Below are 19,335 nucleotides of genomic sequence, written 5' to 3'. Positions count from 1 at the left end.
TCATTTCTGTGGTTTTCTGACGTGTCCACGATCTCCCGTAGCTACGGTAGATTTCACCGAAGGACGACGGTATTCATAATCATCAGCAGCAGCAGCATCAATAACAAGAAAATAGAAGAGGAAGAAGTTACACCCTACTGTCTCTATACATTAGCTCAGCTACGAGTGTTGTTGCTTGTACCAAGGCCTCCGAGGTCGCTTTAATTGAGAAAATACGGGACATGCCTTCTTCGTCTTCTAGACGTAGTTTTTGCAACAGCTGCATTACTTCTATGTTTTCTATGCCCTCTCTGGCCTCAATCCTCAGAAGGCTTATGGACCTGATGGAGTGCCTCCTATTGTCCTTAAAAACTGTGCCTCCGTGCTGTCACCCTGCCTGGTCAAACTCTTTTGCCTCTGCCTGTCAACATCTACCTTTCCTTCTTGCTGGAAGTATGCCTTCATACAGCCTGTACCTAAGAAGGGTGACCGCTCCAATCCCTCAAACTACCGTCCTATTGCTTTACTTTCTTGTCTATCTAAAGCTTTTGAATCAATCCTTAACCGGAAGATTCAAAAGCACCTTTCCACTTCTGACCTTCTATCTGATCGCCAGTATGGGTTCCGCAAGGGGCGTTCTACTGGTGATCTCCTAGCCTTCTTAACTGACTCTTGGTCATCCTCTCTTAGCCGTTTCGGTGAAACTTTTGCTATTGCGCTGGACATATCAAAAGCTTTTGATAGGGTCTGGCACAAATCTTTGCATTCTAAACTACCCTCCTACGGTTTCTATCCTTCTCTCTGTACCTTTATCTCCAGTTTCCTTTCTGACCGTTCTATTTCTGCCGTGGTAGACGGTCACTGTTCTTCCCCTAAATCTATTAACAGTGGTGTCCCACAGGGTTCTGTCCTATCTCCCACTCTTTTTCTGTTGTTCATTGATGATCTTTCCAAAACGAACTGTCCTATCCATTCCTACGCCGATGATTCCACTCTGCATTACTCAACTTCTTTTAATAGAAGACCCACCCTTCAGGAACTTAACGACTCAAGGCTGGAGGCTGCAGAACGCTTAGCCTCAGACCTTGCTATTATTTCCGATTGGGGCAAGAAGAACCTGGTGTCCAGGGTAAAATAAAGCATACAGGGTATTCTTACCAGAAACGAAAACGAGTGAAATTGGCGCACCCCACAAAGTGACGTCACGCATATATAAGGGTAACTGTCTCATTTGGCGACAGTTGACTCGAGACCGCGAGTGCGGTCGGTACCCGGTGGTCAGCGCAATGGTGCAAACGTGTGCAGTACGCGGCTGCAAATCAAATGCTACAAATGGGAAAGAAAATAGAGTGCATTTTCACTCATTCCCTAATACTGATGAAGCCAAGAAGAGGTGGATGCTATTCTGCAGCCATAAACTTTCATTGAAAACAGCCAGGATATGCAGCCTACATTTTGAGGCAGATGCATACAAAAGGAATTTGAAATACGATTTACAAGTTAAAAATTTATATATTATATAAGACGTTAGTTAGAGGAACTACAAGTATATAAATGTCCCCCCAGATTTAAACCCGTTTTCTCATATTCCAGGCTCAATGCACGCATGCCGTACTGGCGTAAATACCTTCGTCCTGTTAAGTTTATAGCTAATAATTATAGTGTATTATAAGTTGCAAATTTATAAATGCCAATACTTTTATTTATTATACTCTTTAACTAATTTGGGATAAAGGATATTGACACGATTAGTTGAGAGAAATCGGTTATGTGGCACTGCAGCATTCTCCCCACAAAGCGACGTCATCTTCCCTGCGCAACTTCGGGTGGTCGAGAATACCCGGTATGCTTTATTTTACCCTGCTGGTGTCCTTCAACGCCTCAAAAACACAGTTTCTCCACCTATCCACTCGACACAATCTTCCAAACAACTATCCCCTATTCTTTGACAACACCCAGCTTTCACCTTCCTCAACACTAAACATCCTCGGTCTATCCTTAACTCAAAATCTCAACTGGAAACTTCATATCTCATCTCTTACTAAATCAGCTTCCTCGAGGCTGGGCGTTCTGTACCGTCTCCGCCAGTTCTTCTCCCCTGCACAGTTGCTGTCCATATACAGGGGCCTTGTCCGCCCTCGTATGGAGTATGCATCTCATGTGTGGGGGGGCTCCACTCACACAGCTCTTCTGGACAGAGTGGAGGCTCTTCGTCTCATCAGCTCTCCTCCTCATACTGATAGTCTTCTACCTCTTAAATTCCGCCGCAATGTTGCCTCTCTTTCTATCTTCTATCGATATTTCCACGCTGACTGCTCTTCTGAACTTGCTAACTGCGTGCCTCCCCCCCTCCCGCGGCCCCGCTGCACTCGACTTTCTACTCATGCTCATCCCCATACTGTCCAAACCCCTTATGCAAGAGTTAACCAGCATCTTCACTCTTTCATCCCTCACGCTGGTAAACTCTGGAACAATCTTCCTTCATCTGTATTTCCTCCTGCCTACGACTTGAACTCTTTCAAGAGGAGGGTATCAGGACACCTCTCCTCCCGAAACTGACCTATCTTTCGGCCACCTCTTTGGATTCTTTTTAGGAGCAGCGAGTAGCGGGCTTTTTTTTTATTAATGTTTACTTTTTTTGTGCCCTTGAACTGTCTCCTTTGCTGTAAAAAAAAAAAAAAAAAAAACTTCACTGCCCTCCTCTCCTATTGCAAGCCATTGCCGCCTCCACAGTCTTTTCTTTTTCCGTTGCTTGTATAAATTGAATGTCACTTTGAGTGCAAACAGGGATGTCAGGCGTCAGCCATACTTATGAAAATGTGTCGGTCACGAGTCTTGACTCAAGACCACGGAACGCTGAGCGCGGGGCAAGTGTGATTGGAAGACGACGGTAGCGTGTCCACGTAGGCAAAAATCGACGATTTTATGACTGAAGATCCACGGAAAGTTTGCCCAGTGTACACATACTAAAAAAAACTATCGTTACACATTCAGCGCGATACAAACTGACACCAAGGACGAAGCCATTGAGAACAGGCTACTCATGTTGGTATCACTGCGTGTGTTGGGTGTGGGTTCACTTGCCTGAACCAAGTGAACGGGACTCGTAAATGAAGCAGTATAATTTAAGCTGGCACAGTAACGCTTCATGAAACACACTTGCGGGTGCACTCTTAGTCGAAGCTAATTGATCTGTGCTCTATGTAGCTATAATATTGTAGTGTTTGGGGTGATGCAATTATGCTTTAACACCTCACACACAAGTGAAGAGTTAAAATTTCGTCCATTTAGGAGACAATATGATAAACACCTTGCGCTGATGAGTCACTCAGGATTCGGATATTGGAGTGATGATCTCTAATATAACTGGATTGGTTGACTCCGTGCAAATCCTGAAGCCCGCAGCCGCCATCTTAAGATTCCCTCGGGCCGAGGCATATATGTAAAAAAAATCGGCATCAACGCTCGCTGAGTGGCAGTAGCACGTGGTAAAACACTTCATTACGAAGTTATAAGTTTATTGAATTTTTCTATGCCCTTGCTACTAGCTTTTTATTGGTTATGGGAAAAAAAACACTCTTTACCCAGTCTCCATATCAAATCAATTTTTTTCGCATTATTTGACTGTTACATCCTCTATATAGCATGTATGATATGTGTTTCCTTGCAAACTACTTTTTCAGTGGATTGGGAAATAACAAATGTTAGTCATCATGAAATAAGACAGAAAAATGTAGTAGATTATTTTTATATATTTCTTTGGGTTACCCATTAATGAATTATTCATATTCTAAATCTAAGATTTGAAACAGAAAACGAATCAATTTGATGAGTAACTAAAGCCAATCCAGTTATAATAGAGATCAGTGGGTATATCCCCCAACAAAATACCAAATAAATAAATAAATAAAAGGGGGGCTCCCGTGGTCCCGTGGTAGAGTCTGCGCCTTGCGCTCTGGCGGGGTGCTGAAGCGTATGGGTTCGAGACCTATCCGGTGCCATGGGAGTAGAAAGGTGGGCTCTTTCCGACACCCTTAGCCCCGTTGTTGGGCCTCCTCCTTGAAAGAATTGGGCATCTCTCTACCAGTCGTCTGGGTGCTTGTGCGGCATGCCCCAACGAAATACCAACAAAAAAAAAATAGATAAAATAAATACATGAAACAGGAAAGAAGAGAGCATTATATAACAGTTAGGAGTAATAGAAGGAAAGAGGTGAAACTAATATAATCAGGCAAGGGGTAGTGTGTATAAGGCTCACAGTGTTGTTATTGTCACGGTGCAGGGAGGGGGTGTTGAGGCTGCCTGTGTGCTATTGTGTCCAGGGCGTTCCTCGGGCCGCGGGGAGGAGCTGTAGGGTGTTAATTAAGGGCCTGAGACACACTACACCTGGGAGGAGGGAGGAAATAGGTGTGCATGTGACGAGTTGAGGGTGAAGGAGTGTGTGGGTGGGTGTACTTCATCGTGTGTGTGTGTGTGTGTGTAAGTATTTGTCTCGTGTGTATATTTGACTGTATACGTGTTTATTTCGTGTGTGTGTGTGTGTGTGTTGGTCTCGTGTGTGTGTATCAGAGTGTGTACGTGTTGGTCTCGTGTGTGGATATTTGAGTGTGTACGTTTTTGTCTCGTGTGTGTATATCAGAGTGTGTACTTGTTGGTGTCAAAATGGGTATTTTGACGGTGTAGTTGTGTGAACCTCAGTGGCTGTGTACAAAGAGAGAGAGAGAGAGCAAATATGAGTGCTTGTTTAAGAAGAGAGCAGTGACACTTCTTTATTAGAGGGAAGACAAAGAGGTGGAAGAATAGGAGGAAAAGGGGGAGCTATGTTGAAGGGGAGGGGGTGGTTTGGGGGGGGAGGACTATGGAGGAAGAACCCCCACTCCCTGGAGCACCTCAGGTAAGGAAGAGGAATAGTAGTAGTGATAACTGACTTTTTAACATGTTAACTGATCCTCTGAACCTACCAACTGCTCTTCTGAACTTGTTAACTGCATGCCTCCACCACTCCCATTTCTTGCTGCAGCTTGGTTCATCCCTATGCTGGCCAACTTCCTCCTCATCATCATCAACATATCGTTTAACGTCCGTTTTCACTCTTCCTGAGCGGTTGGACGCTTCTGCCTGATGTTCATCCAATCCCATCAATGCTAAGTCTTCCTGTATACACCTTCACATTTTCCTAGGTCTACCAACTTGTCTCCTTCCTTCTACCTCTAATCTCTCCACAACTCCCAGCACTGCATCTCACCTGCTGTCTTTACATGTCCAAACCCTCAGAGTCTTTCCCTTCTGAGCACTGTTTCCAGGTCCTCTACTTCACATCTGTTCGCTACATCTGCACTGGACACCCTATCTTGCCACCTGATCCCCGCCATATACCTTAGCATTCTGCAATCACTTGCTCTCAATACCTCCATCAATTTTCTAGTTAGAGTTAGATTAGTTAGAGTTAGACTGGAGGGTGAGGGAATTTTGTTTGTATGTTTATCCTGTTGAATGAATAGGCAGTCCTCCCCTTCATCTCGCACTCACTCCTAGACACATGGCCTAGGCCATGATGAGTCAACCAAACAGCTGTCTGAAATGGTCAAGGCCTTGTGCACATCTGTCAGGACATTGATAAGGGAGAGTCTGCAACACACCGTTAACTCCTTGGCCCAATCCAATAGGCGCACCTGACAATCACCAAATGGGGGGGTACAAACTTGGCGGAGGGACTTTTTTGGCATAGCCGGTAGCGGGCTAAAGAGTAGCCTATCCAGATATTTTGTTTTTATTTATTAATGATCCACGAGACATCCTAGAGTTAAATCAAAGTATGTGCTTATCTTTGTATTCATTCATACACACACTGGTAATTTTTCTGTGGGGTCTGATTCACTTGTTTGAGTGAAATTCTGTTGTGATAAACAGGCACCGATTTGGGTCACTAGTAAAAAATTAAACAGATAATGTAAGTGTTGCCTCCATGAAATATACACAAATAGATAAATACGAAAACTCATGAAGTCACAATAAGTGACATCACCTGCTTTGCGCAGTAAAAATATGCTATTTCAGGTAAATGACACCCGCTAAATGGCGTGCGCGCTGCCTCTGGCCTTGGAGCTATAGCCTCAACATTGCCAGACTGTCGTACTCTGCCGATTATATTTCCCGACTTCCTACCCAAAAACTGTCTTCTGGGCTCCAATAAGGAAACTAAGTTATAGTTATTGTAAAAGAGTTAGATTCTGATGTTTCTTGGTAATAGTTAGGTGTCAGAAACAGGTAAATACTATGCCATGAGTACGACAATCTGGCAACGGTGGCTATACGTATTTTCATATTATTGTATTTGTATCTATAGTGGTGCTGTTGTATGGTCTTTGTGATGATTGCTGTGTTTATCATAGTGTAACATTAAGGGTATATATCTATTATTAGGCTAACTTAAGATAGGTTAGGTTAAGAATCTATAACAGTAGGTTATTATCAGGTTGAGTGTTTCTATCATAAGGGTATCATTAGGCTAAGGGTAGCATTACCATATATATATTAGGTCAGGATAGATTAAAGGTATATCAATCTATCATTGGGTTAAGTTCAGGGTATCTATCATAAGGTTATCATTAAGTTGAGTAGCATTATTATCTTTCATTAGGTCAGGTTAGGTAAACTGTACTATATCTATCTTTTATTAGGCTGTTAAAGATATCATATCTATCATTAGGTTATCACTAGGTCAGATTTTATCAAGTTTAAGGGCATCAATGACTATGTCAGGTTAGGCGTATCATCAAACACAAAACCCTACGACCAGGCCTCTAATCACCCCATGCCTTCCTTCCCTCCTCCTCTTCAGGTACCTGTACAATGTGCTGAGCAAGAACCAGGTGGTGCAGGACAGTAACCGTGGCCTGCTGGTGGAGACGCTACGCTCCATCGCCGAGATACTGATATGGGGGGACCAGAACGACTCCTCCGTGTTCGAGTGAGTGTTTAAGAGAGAGAGAGAGTAACAGTAATGGTAGCAACAGGAGTGTAGAGTCGGAGTCAGAGTCACTTATTTTGTCCAAAGTTGGAGGCGGTAAAAATCTCTCCGACTCTGACTCCTTTATAAAAAGTGTGATGCACTGTGGCTGGATGAAGTGTGGCAGGGTTTGATTTGCTTACCACAGTACTGCAGAAGAGGGAGAACAGAGGGAGGGAGGTGGAGTCAAAGTCAGAATCACGACCTTAAAGTTTCCTGGAGTCAGTTGAAGTCATTTTTTTTTTTTTAACTGACTCCACACCCCTGGTTAACAATGCCTTGTTTTTTACTATATCCCTCTATTCATGTACACTATTTCCATATGTCTCTCTGCAAGTCTTTTTATATTATTTGTCTAGTTAACATCTCAATTTCTGCTCATCTTTCCATCAGTTTATTTTGTTATTTTTTTTGCTAAGCTCTCCTAAATATGTAAATAAATGAATGATGAATAAACATAAGTATTATAATCTTTGCCCCTCTATTCATCTCCCCGCCAGCTTCTTCCTGGAGAAAAACATGCTCTCGTTCTTCCTGCGCATCATGAAGCAGAAGTGTGGCAGCTACGTGTGTGTGCAGCTGCTCCAGACCCTCAACATCCTCTTCGAGAACATACGCAACGAAACATCCCTCTGTATGTATTGTGTGTGTGTGTGTGTAAATCCTTATCTATTTGTTCTTATCTCATTGTATTTTGACAGAATTGAATCAAGCTTGTAATGTCCTGATTTTATCACATTTTATCATGTAATACCATAGACTTTCATCACAGTTTGTTTGGTTTGGAGGTAAGCTGGTATGTTGTGTGTGTGTGTGTGTGTGTGTGTGTGTGTGTAATTTTTTCCCCAAATCAAGCTATCTGTCTCTGCAACAAACATCCTGCAGAAGTAGTCATTGCTGAAACAGTCCCCTCATTTAAGACTCACTCTAACCATTACCTCATTGCAACACGAGTGAAGTGACTATTCCCAGATCTACATATATTCTGATGACCACTGACTGCCAGCTAGCTAGTTCCCTTGCCTGCTTATCTATTACTAACCACTACCTCATTGTAACAGGGGTGAATTAAATGTTCACAGATCTACACATTTATTTATTCTGATGGCCACTGAATGCCAACAAGCTAGTTTCTGTTTCCTTTGCCTTCTCTTCCATGTTTCAAGCTCATCAATTAATCATTTTTACTTCATTGCAACAGGAGTGAATTAAATGTTCCCAAATCTACATATATATAGTATATTCTGATGCCCACTGAATTGCCAATAAGCTATAACTTATCCGCCTGCTCTTCCATGTTTTAAATTCATCAGCTATTCATGACTCTTTGCAGCAGGAGTGAATTAAATGTTCCCAAATCTATGTGTATATATATATTGCCAACAAGCTTGTTTCCTGTTTCCTTTGCCTGCTCTTTCATGTTTTAAGCTCACCAATTATTCATTACCAAAGGAGTGAATCAAATGTTCCCAGATCTACATATATTCTGATGGCCACTGAATTGCCAACAAGCCAGGCTCCTGTTTCCGTTACTTGCTCTTCTATATGTGTTCGTTCCCCCGCCAGACTACCTGCTCTCCAACAACCACGTCAACTCTATCATCGTGCACAAGTTTGACTTCAGTGACGAGGAGGTGATGGCCTACTACATCTCCTTCCTCAAGACACTGTCCCTCAAGCTGAATGCACACACCATACACTTCTTCTATAATGAGGTGAGTGGGGGAGGGAGGGAGTAAATGAGGGAGAGTGTTTGAGGAAGTGTGAGTGTGAGAGTATGTTAGGGAGGCAGTGAGGGTGAGTGAGTATGGGAGAGTGTGTAAGGGAGTGAGGGAGGGAGAATTAGTGTGCAAGGGAAATAGTGAGGGTGGGAGGGAGAGAGTGTGTGGGGCAAAGTGTGTGATGGAGTGATTGAGAGCAAGTCTGAGGAAGGGAAAGGTTGAGAGTCTGAAAGAGATTGAGGAACACACACACCACACTTGTACTTCTATAATGAGGTGAGTGTGGGAATGAGGGAGACTGTGATAAAGAAAGGGAATGAGAGAGGGGGAAGACAAGAATGAAGTGGAGAATGAAAGAAATGGGAAGAAAGGAAAGATATGAGAGAGGTATTTAGAGAAAGAGAGAGAGGAAGGAAGACAAGAATGAAGTGGAGAATGAAAGAAACGGGAAGAAAGGAAAGATATGAGAGAGGTATTTAGAGAAAGAGAGAGAGGGAGGAAGACAAGAATGAAGTGGATAATGAAAGAAATGGAAGGAAAGGAAAGATATGAGAGAGGTATTTAGAGAAAGAGAGAGAGAGGAACGAAGACAAGAATGAAAAACAGGGAGAAAGGAAAACAGTGGGGGGGTGTTTAAAGAGAGAGAGAGATGTTATATTTATTTCCATACACAAGAGTACATGGTATTATATCTTCCATCCTATTCCTCACCCAAAAAACTCTAGCTAACTTTCTAAATCCACAAAGATACACTCACTAATCCACTAACATCCACTAAAGTTATCCATCTACATGCATGAAAATCCAGTCCTATCCTAAACTCAGTCCAGCTCATCAAAATCTCTAAAAGAATTGTCATGTCCTTCTAAAACTTGTCTATCTCATCAAAATCTCATTAAAAGTCCAGTCCAATTCACCTTAATCTAGTTCAGTCCTTGCAAAATCCACTTAAAACATCAGTTCAGTCCACTGCTGTCCACATAAATCCATTTCAACATTCACAAAGTCACTTCAATCCACACTAGTCTTTCCCATTAAAATCTATTCCATCATCTACTTCATTCCATCCCACAAATCCACCAACATATTGTACATTATTCCACTTCAGTCCACCAGAATCTGTCCCATTAACCCATTCAGAACCATTTAATTATTTACCTCTAACCAATAACCTTAGAAGAGGGGAGAATCAAGATGCCTTTCCAATGTAATGACAAAAGCTGGACACCACAAACAATAACCAAGACTTCAGTGTCATTCGATTAAGTGTTAAATGATAGTTCGGCCACCTCTTTGGATTCTTTTTAGGAGCAGCGAGTAGCGCGCTTTTTTTTATTTATTATTGTTTCCTTTTTTTGTGCCCTTGAGCTGTCTCCTTTGTTGTATAAAAAAAAAAGTTACTGTATTCAAGGGGTTAAAATCATCTCTAGTGACTTATCAACTACAACTATATCTATTTATTTTGGCAAACTTTATAAGACCACCTGTTATGAGCCAGAATAGAGTAAATAAAGACATAATTGTAGTGAAAGAGTTACCAGGGATAATTCTTGACCCTTTGATTATAAAAGATATCATCCTAAACTTAAATCTTCTATTGGTATCCAGAAGAAAATTAAACTGATCCTGTGGTTTGAGTTTGTGTTTGTGGTGCCCAACTCTGCTGACCTGACCATTCTATTTATCTGCTGTGCTTACTTAACCATTCTATTTATCTGCTGCACTAACCTGACCATTCTGTTATCTGCTGTTCTGACCTGACCACTCTATTCAACTCCCCCTGTGCTAACCTGGCCACTCTTTTCAACTCTTTTATTGTTTGGGAGAGGAGTGCTAGCTATATATATTTTTTTCCAGTTTGATTTACCCTTGAGCTCCCTCCTTTACGGTAAAAATAATAATAATAAAATCCGTCGTTCACCCCACAGCACACCAACGACTTCCCGCTCTACACCGAGGCCATCAAGTTCTTCAACCACCCAGAGTCCATGGTGAGGATTGCCGTGCGGACGCTCACCCTCAACGTCTACCGTGTCAATGACCAGTCCATGCTGCAGTTCATACGCGACCGGACGGCGGCTCCCTACTTCTCCAACCTGGTGTGGTTCATCGGAAACCACATACTTGAGCTGGAGAACTGCGTGCGGGGTGACGTGGAGTGAGTACTTAACAGGGATATACATAGATGTTCAGACCATACAGACCCCTTGGTGAATAGACAAGGTGGTCTGTCCTTAAATCTAAGTGAAGCAACATCTAATGAGAATCAAAACATTACATTTCTCTCTTAGTGAATATTGAGATGGGGGAAGTGGTGGAGTCTTTGGGGTAAGAATGGGAGGGGGGATGGAGGGGTATTGGTGAGGAAGAGGAAATGAATGGGGGTGGGAAAGGGAAGGGATGGGAGTAAGGGAGGAGCTGGAGGATTGCATGCAGTGATGGGGAGTGAGTATTTAACCCGGTAGCAGTGGGGATCAAGTTTCTTAATGGTCCCTCCAAGCGAGAAAAATGAAAAAAAAAAATCACCCCTCACACAAACCATTTCATAATATATATCAAAGCATTTGTGATCAGATTATGTATCATCTAGTTTGGGAGGTTTATATCATGGCACAAATTTGGGTCGTCACTGCTACACGGTAAAGCCACAAATATGGCCCGTCGCTGCTACCTGGTTAAGGAAGGAATGGGAGTGGAATGGGAGGATGTAATAACCTCATTCTCCGCACCATCCCTCTCAGCCACAACAGCAGAAGTCGGCTGTCAGACTTAGTGGCGGAGCACCTCGACCACCTGCACTACATCAATGACATCCTCAAGCTGAACATTGCCACGCTCAACGCCGTCCTCGCCGACCACCTACTGAACCGCCTGCTGGTGCCGCTGCTGGTCTACTCCCTCAACCCACGGCAGGAAAAGGTGTGTGTGTGTATTTACTTAGTTGTAGTTTTACAGGGCCTGGGCTTACGCTCGTGTGGTCCCATCTCCATATCTGTATTTGTCCAGCTTTTTCTTAAAGTTGTGCACGCTCTTCGCTGATACTACATCCTCACTTAGCCTGTTCCAAACCTCTATGTATGTCTCTCAAGCATCTTCCTTTTCTTAATTTTTTAATGTGTCCTCATGTGTTGCTGGTGTCTCTTCCTTCTCTTAGTAGTAACTCCTCATTATCTACTTCTTCCATTTTATTCCATTATTTATAAATTTGTATTAGGTCTCCCCTTTCTCTTCTTTGTTCCAATGTTGGCAGGTCCATTTCCTTTAACCTTTCTTCATATGTCAATCCCTCCAGTTCTGGAGCCATTTTCGTTGCCATCCTTTGTATTCTTTCTAGTTTTTTTTATGTGTTTCTTCTTATGGGGAGGCCACACTGTTTCCGCATATTCCAATTTTGGTCTAATCATAGTGGTTATAATCATTTTCATCATATCCTTATCCATGTAGTGGAATGCTATTCCTATATTTCTTACCATTCTATACGTATCACCGAATATCCTATTTACATGACTCTCAGACTGTTGATTATCTTGTATTGTCACTCCCAGATCTCTCTCTTCTTGAACTTTTATTATTTCTTCATCTCCCACTCTCTATGTCCATTTTAGTCTCCTTTTGCTCTTTCCCATTTCCATTACATGACATTTCTTCACATTGAACTCCATCTCCCATTTCATACTCCAGTCCCAAATCTTATTTGGGTCCTCTTGCAGAATTTCAGTCTTTACAGTTTCTTATATGTCTCAGCAATTTCACATCATCTGGAAGCAGGCTCATGTAACTGCTTACTTTCTCCGGCATATCATTTATATATACTAGGAAAAGTATTGTAGCCAATACTTTTCCTTGAGGCACTGCACTATCTACAATTCTCCATTCCGATTTCATGTCCTTTACCACTGTTCTCAACTCCCTTCCCTTTAGTAACTTTCCATCCAGTTCTTCATTTTCCCTTTCAATCCTCCTCTATTTTCCAGCTTCCATAGTAGTCTTCTATGTGGAACTTTGTGTGTGTGTGCTTCAGATTCTTATAACTGTCAAAAAATCAAAATAAAAGGTAAAAGGAGAATTGAATCAGAAGCAAAAGCAATCTCCCAGCTCTACTTTCTTTACCATATCATTTCCTTCCTTTTCAAATATGGACTATTGGGACAGAATTTGGACTACTAGAGTTTGATCCATATGTGAACTAACAGACAGTACCTTATTCTGACCCTTGATCCCTCCCCTCTGCCCACCCCCAGGACGACAGGCCCCGCATCAGCAGCGTGGTGGCCCTGTTCCTGCTGGCCCAAGTCTTCCTCATCATCTCCCACGCACCCCTCGTCCGCGCCCTTGCCAGGATACTCTTCCATGCCGACAACGCCATCTTCGCCGAGGAGACCCAGGTGGCTCAGGTGAGAAGGGAGAAGTTGAGGGAAAGTAAAGGGAAGGTAAAAGAGGTGGTGGACAGTGGTTGATGGGAGGAAGGTGGAATGAAGGGTATAGGTAGGAAGAAATGGAAGAAGTTGAGTGAAGGTAGAAGGGAATGAAAAGAGATGGGAGGAGTTGGAGGGGAGATAGATAGAAGGGAGGGAGGGAGAGATGAGAGGAAAGTGGAAGGATAGGGAGAGATGGGAGGGATTTAGAGAAGGTAGTTGGAGGGGAGACAGAAGGGAGGGAGGGAGAGATGAGAGGAAAGTGGAAGGATAGAGAGAGATGGGAGGAGTTGGAAAAGGGAGAGATGGAAGGTGGAAGGGACGGAGTGGTGGGAGATGTTGAGGGAAGGTAGAAGGAAGGGAAAAGAAATGGTGAGCAGGGAGAGATGGAAGGGGTTTGAATGAAGGGAATAGGGAGGAAAAAGAGGTGATGGGTTCCTCTGTCTTTGCAACTCCATTTCATCTTTTTCTTCTTCATCTTCACCATCTTCTTCTTTTTCTTCTCCTCCCATAAAACTGGGGAGTAAGAAAGGAATCAGAACCATTGGGAGAAAGAGAATTAGCATATATATATTCCTTTTCATATAACTTTTTTTTTTACATAGTTTTGAAAATACCAACTAACCCCTCCCCATTGCTTCTCCCTTCCCCCAGGGTCAGCGTATGGTGCGGCGGGGGTTCGTTGCCCCTGAGGAACCCCTGGAGAAGTCCCTGCAGGCCCCCCAGACCTCCAGCGGGGGGTCAGGGCGCAGCAGCAGTGCCTCCTCCCCCTCCCCGGTGGAAGAGCGAAGAGGAGGAGGAGGAGGAGGAGGGAAGGAAGAGGAGGAGAAGGAAGGTGAGTTTTGTGTAATGTGATATTTATTTATTTATATACTTATTTTTGTATTTATTGATTTTGATTTTGTTTGTGTGTTGTATAAGTGTGATATTTCCATTATTAGTTGGGCATTTCTCATATAATGTATCAGGTGTTTTATGTGTTCTTTTATCATTATTTTCGTCATCATGTCAGTATTATTCCACTGCAGAACTTGTACCCCTCTCTCAAACATTTCCATTTGTTTCTGTCTTGTGCCTCTAGTTTCCAGTCTTGATGCAAATGTTCAATATGCTTCTTAATTTCATTGCATCATGTGTTGAGCTGCCTTCCTTCCCTTGGGTCTCTTTATATCAGGTATTTCTCACTCTGTTAAACTCTTTGTCCATCTGTTGTTCTCTCTCCCACATATGTGTCTGGACCATTGCCGTTTCCCAGTCAGTCACTCTTTGTCCATCTGTTGTAATTTCATAGTTAGGCATATATTTTTTTTTCTGATTGGCATAATTAATACCTTTCATTTACTTCTCCTCCCATCCATTCTATTACCCTTCCATTCTTCCTTCCTTTATTCACTCCTTCTTTCCTCCCTTCATTCTCTCATCCATTCTTCCTTCCTTCTTTTCCTCTCTTCCTTCTTTTCTCATCTTTCTTACCTTTTCCTCCTTCCTTCTTTCTTTCTTCTATCTCTCCTTCCCTATTTGACTTTCCTCTGTTCTTTCCTCCTATCACCTTCCTTCCTCCCTTCTTTCTCTTCTACTGTCTTGCCCCCCTTCTCTCTGCCTCTCTTATCCCTCCCGTCCTCCCCCACAGCATCCAGCCCCCAGACAGACACGATGGGCATCTCGGACTTGGCGGCGACGCACGTAAACATAACAGACGAGGAGAAGGAGCTGATGCTGTATGGCGACTATAATGCCACTGCGTAAGTTGTTGTTGTTATTGCTGTTAGTGGTGGTGGTTGGTTAGGTTAGGTAGTGGTAAATGGGTAATGAATAAATACTCTCATCCATTCTTCCTTCTTTCCTTTCTTTTCTTCTTTTCCTCTCGTCCTTCTTGACTTTACCTTTTGTTCTTTTCCTCCCTTCTTTCCTTCTTTCCTTCCTTCCTTCCTCCCTTTCCTCCCAAGACACAACGATCCAATAATCAATCAATCAATCCTCCCTTTCCTATTTAATTTTCCTTCGTGGTTGTGGTTATGGTTAGACAAGGTCAGGTTGTGTTTGGTTGATGAGAAAAAATGAATAAACGAATAAATAGTTGTGGTATTGTAGTGGCTGGTTTGGTTAAGTTGTGGTTGTTGAAATAAGAGTTAGTTCATAAATAAATACGAGAGAAATTCATATAATACTCCATGAACTGACCTTTTTTCTTGTTTTTCTCAGTTCATAAACAAATAAGTAAGAAATTCTTATAACACTCCATGAAATGACCTTTTTTTTTCTTTTTTTTTTCTCAGTTCATAAACAAATAAGTAAGAAATTCTTCTAACACTCCATGAACTGACCTTTTTTTTCTCAGTTCATAAACAAATAAGTAAGAAATTCTTCTAACACTCCATGAACTGACCTTTTTTTCTCAGTTCATAAACAAATAAGTAAGAAATTCTTCTAACACTCCATGAACTGACCTTTTTTTTTCTCAGTTCATAAACAAATAAGTAAGAAATTCTTCTAACACTCCATGAACTGACCTTTTTTTTCTCAGTTCATAAACAAATAAGTAAGAAATTCTTATAACACTCCATGAACTGACCTTTTTTTTCTATTTTTTTTCTGTTCATGAAAAATAAGTAAGAAATTCATATAACACTCCATGAACTCACCTTTTTTTTCTCAGCCCATGAATAAATAAGTAAGAAATTCATATAATATATACTTCATCAAGTGACCTTTTTTTTCTTTTTTTTCTAAGGTCATAAATAAATAAGAAATTCATATAATGCTCCATCAACTGACCTTTTTTCAATTTTTTTCTCTGTTCTTAAATAAGTAAGGAATTCATATAATATATACTCCATCAACTGACCTTTTTTTCAGTTTTCTTCCTCAGTTCATAAATAATAAGTAAGAAATTCATATAACACTCCATGAACTGACTAACCTTTTTTTTCTCTTTTTCCGAAATAGAACCCAAGAAAGCGGGACTGCGAGGGGACTATCAGCGGTAACAGATGGAGAAACATTCAGCGGAGGGGGAGGAGGAGGGCTGTCGGAACACACCCTCACCTCGCGCCCTTTCCTCCTGTCAACGCTCAGTGCTCTCTGCTGCTCCGGAGATGATTATTCCTCGCTCTTCGCCCTCTGCCTCCTGTATGCTCTCGGACACAACCCAGGTGAGACCAAACATCCGTGTACGAGTGTGTGTATGTGTGGGTATGTGTGTATGTCATAAAAATGTGTTAATGTACAGATTTTGCATGTGTGTATGTTTCTTTCTTGTGTTATAAATATATTTATATCTAATTGAATAAAGTTATTTTATATGTCTTGTTGAAGTGATGTAGAGATTGTGTACATGTGTGTGTGTGTGTGTGTGTGTGTGTGTGTTTTACTGTTATTCACAAGACCGTAATTAATCATGTTATTTTATCTTTCTTCTTTTTTATGCTGCTCTGTTTGGACCTAAAACAGATGGTAGGGACAAACAATAACTGTGCTGAAAAGAAATTGCAAATGATAACAGGAAAACTGAAATAGACTGAAAAGAAAAATGATATTGTCCCATGAGGTTGTTTGTGTGATACATATTTGGCTGCATTTCAAGCTCTCCCTTACTAAGATATGTCAACTCAAAAATCAACAGCAGCTTTTAACCCCTTGACTACGGATTTCCTACAAAATTGGAACAAAAAGTGGCTGCTAAAATTCAATATAGAAAAATGTAAAGTCATGCACCTTGAGAGGGGATATCCAGCATACCAATTCCACATGGGAAACACTCCACTATACACCACAGAGGCAGAGAAAGACCTGGGAGCATATGTTACCAGGCTACCAGTGAAAGCCAAATAGGTGCCAATCGGGTTAAACTCTCACCTTTGTTAAACTTCACATACATTACTTCCAATCACGTTTTTTCTGGCATACTTATTCCTTTTACGATTACCAACATAAAAAGAATGATGACGACTTCTAAACAATTTCCTACCTTTGTTGAATTACAGATACATCACTTTCATTTGTTTTCCTTTTGGCATATTTGCATTATACTATTACTAACAGAAAATTGATATATTGGATGTAGCTACTAACCTGTTACAGTAGTTCACAGAGAGTTCATTGGGAAAGGCATCTGGCTGACTGATATTTGTGGAACTGGTGTTAAGGGAATGGCCAAGGAAGAGAGAGCTTGTAATGCAGGCCTTACTCTTTTTTCGTGTGTGTATTTCCATATCTGTATATTATTAATCTTTTTTTTCCCCTTCTTTTTTTCCACATTTAACTTATTCTTTTCCTTTCCATTGTCTCTTCCATCTTTCCTAACTTTCCTACTTTCCTCTGCCCCTTGTTTCCTTCATTATCTTCCTTTCCTCTTCATTCCCTGTCTCCCATTTTATTTCTTCCATTCCTCAATCTTTCCCTCCCTTCTTTACCTGCCCACTCTTTCCTCTATCCCTAATTCTTTCTTCTCCTTTTCCTTCTTCCACATCCTCTCTCCCATCCTTTCCTCCCCCCAGGCATCAACCAGGAGCTACTTGATCTTGTGGTTGGCACCAGATGTAGTGGCGGTCCTCAAGGGGACCCCAAGGCAACATACAACTCTCTCCTCGTCGACAAGATGCTCGAGATCATCACTCTATCCTGCCAGTACAGTGAGTTGAGAGAGAGAGAGAGAGAGATGAATGGGGATGTAGTTCCTATTATTGTTTCTTAATTAGTAGTGATGTATAAATGAAAAAAAAAAACATAACAGAACAGACTAGTATAAATAATTTGTACAGTACGATATTGATTTTATGCATATTCATTTTTTATTATCTGTTTAAATCCTTTGTTTATTTCTCTATCACACAGATTCTAAGGTCCGTGTAGCCACCCTGGAGATGGCCATATTGGTGTTGAAGCAGCTGGTGGGTGCAGGGGGTGGTGGTAGTGCGAGGTGCCATTCCTACCTGCGAGACCACCACCTGGCCAGCCTAGAAGGTGCACGAGAGGAAGCCACGCTGATGCTGAGGAATTTCTATAAGGTAAGAGTAAGGCTGGTTGGGAAGAAAAGGGGAGATTAAATATAAGAAAGGAGAAAATGAATTGTTCTGATGAATGTACTTTTCCCATCTTATTTATCTGATGTACTCTTTCTTCTCTTCTGATATATTCTTTCCCTTCTAATTGTTCTGATTTTTTTCTTCTATCTTTGTTCTCTTTCTAACTAACATTCCCTACTCTCCTCCCTTACTTACATTTCTATCTTTGTGTATTCCCTATTTTGATTCCTGCTCTTTCCCTTACATATTTATACTCCTTCCTTACTCACATGATCCCTCTCTTTTCTTCTATATACCTCTCTTACTAATCTATTCTTTCCCTTCCTCTGTTCCCCTCCTATGTCCTTCTCTTTTACTGTTATTCTATCCTTCCCTCTTTCCCTTCTTATTTTTGACGTACTCTTCCCTTTTAATTGCTGTGATGTACTTTTCCCCTCTCCCCATCCCTCACCCTCCCTCCTCCCTCCCCCAGAGTGAGGAGATCTTCTTGGACATGTTCGAGGACGAGTGGCTGGAGCTCCATCGACGGCCTCTCAACGTGGAGTACTTGCTTCAGGACGCCTCGGTGCTCCTGCCGCCTGCCGGGACACCCCTCACCGGGATAGACTTCAACAAGCGCCTGCCTTGTGGAGAGGTAAGTGGTGATGGTGGTGGGGGGAGGGGGGGAAGGGAGCAGAGTATACAACAACAACCGTACTCTAGGGCAACTAACGAACCTACACCATACAACTGTGCACTCCTATTGTCTTTACTTCTCCCCCACCTGTACCTTCTCCACAAACCCACTTCCTCTTCTTACTACACCCTTGGTAAAAAAAAAAAATAAGGGTTGGATTTGGAGGGGGATGAGCGTGGAGTTGGGTTATGGAATGGGGCTTTGAGAGGTTGGGGTGGGTTAGTAGGAATGAGGATGGAGTAGGATTGTAGAATGGATAGAGTGGGGTTGGAAATGAGTGTGGAGTGAGGTTGTAGAAGGAGGAAAAGTTTATATTAAAAATTCGTTTATCTTTGCAGACTGTCAGAAAGGCTTTATTTTCTACCTCTTTCCTCCCCTTATATCTCATTCTCTTATTCATTCATTCCCTCTGTTTCTTCCTATATCTCTTACTTTTACTAAGTTATTCCACCATCCCTATTTTTTTCTTCTGTGATCCCTCTCTTTTAATAATGTATCCCCCCTCTTCTCT

General features: G+C 41.9%; 1 protein-coding gene across 5 annotated transcripts in view; it reads left to right on the top strand.

The window, feature by feature from the left end:
• The first annotated feature begins 4,239 nt into the window (after nucleotides 1-4,239).
• The window catches only part of LOC126981737 (protein CLEC16A homolog), a 30,934-nt gene continuing 15,838 nt past the window's right edge, over nucleotides 4,240-19,335 (top strand). For 3 of the 5 annotated variants that reach the window (XM_050833203.1, XM_050833202.1, XM_050833204.1), the window contains exons 1-13: nucleotides 4,240-4,873; nucleotides 6,821-6,949; nucleotides 7,489-7,622; nucleotides 8,555-8,703; nucleotides 10,638-10,867; nucleotides 11,451-11,628; nucleotides 12,951-13,103; nucleotides 13,779-13,959; nucleotides 14,755-14,866; nucleotides 16,071-16,276; nucleotides 17,621-17,755; nucleotides 17,958-18,130; nucleotides 18,621-18,782. In XM_050833203.1, coding sequence (XP_050689160.1) covers nucleotides 4,800-4,873; nucleotides 6,821-6,949; nucleotides 7,489-7,622; nucleotides 8,555-8,703; nucleotides 10,638-10,867; nucleotides 11,451-11,628; nucleotides 12,951-13,103; nucleotides 13,779-13,959; nucleotides 14,755-14,866; nucleotides 16,071-16,276; nucleotides 17,621-17,755; nucleotides 17,958-18,130; nucleotides 18,621-18,782 — 2,016 coding nt within the window. In that variant the 5' untranslated portion in view covers nucleotides 4,240-4,799. The remainder of the gene's footprint in view (nucleotides 4,874-6,820; nucleotides 6,950-7,488; nucleotides 7,623-8,554; nucleotides 8,704-10,637; nucleotides 10,868-11,450; nucleotides 11,629-12,950; nucleotides 13,104-13,778; nucleotides 13,960-14,754; nucleotides 14,867-16,070; nucleotides 16,277-17,620; nucleotides 17,756-17,957; nucleotides 18,131-18,620; nucleotides 18,783-19,335) is intronic. The other 2 variants (XR_007734109.1, XM_050833205.1) reach the window with 1 other exon arrangement.

This window comes from Eriocheir sinensis, chromosome 49, assembly GCF_024679095.1.
Source record: "Eriocheir sinensis breed Jianghai 21 chromosome 49, ASM2467909v1, whole genome shotgun sequence".
In the NCBI taxonomy this organism is placed as follows: Eukaryota; Metazoa; Arthropoda; class Malacostraca; order Decapoda; family Varunidae; genus Eriocheir; species Eriocheir sinensis.
This window is presented reverse-complemented; position numbering and strand designations above follow the sequence as displayed.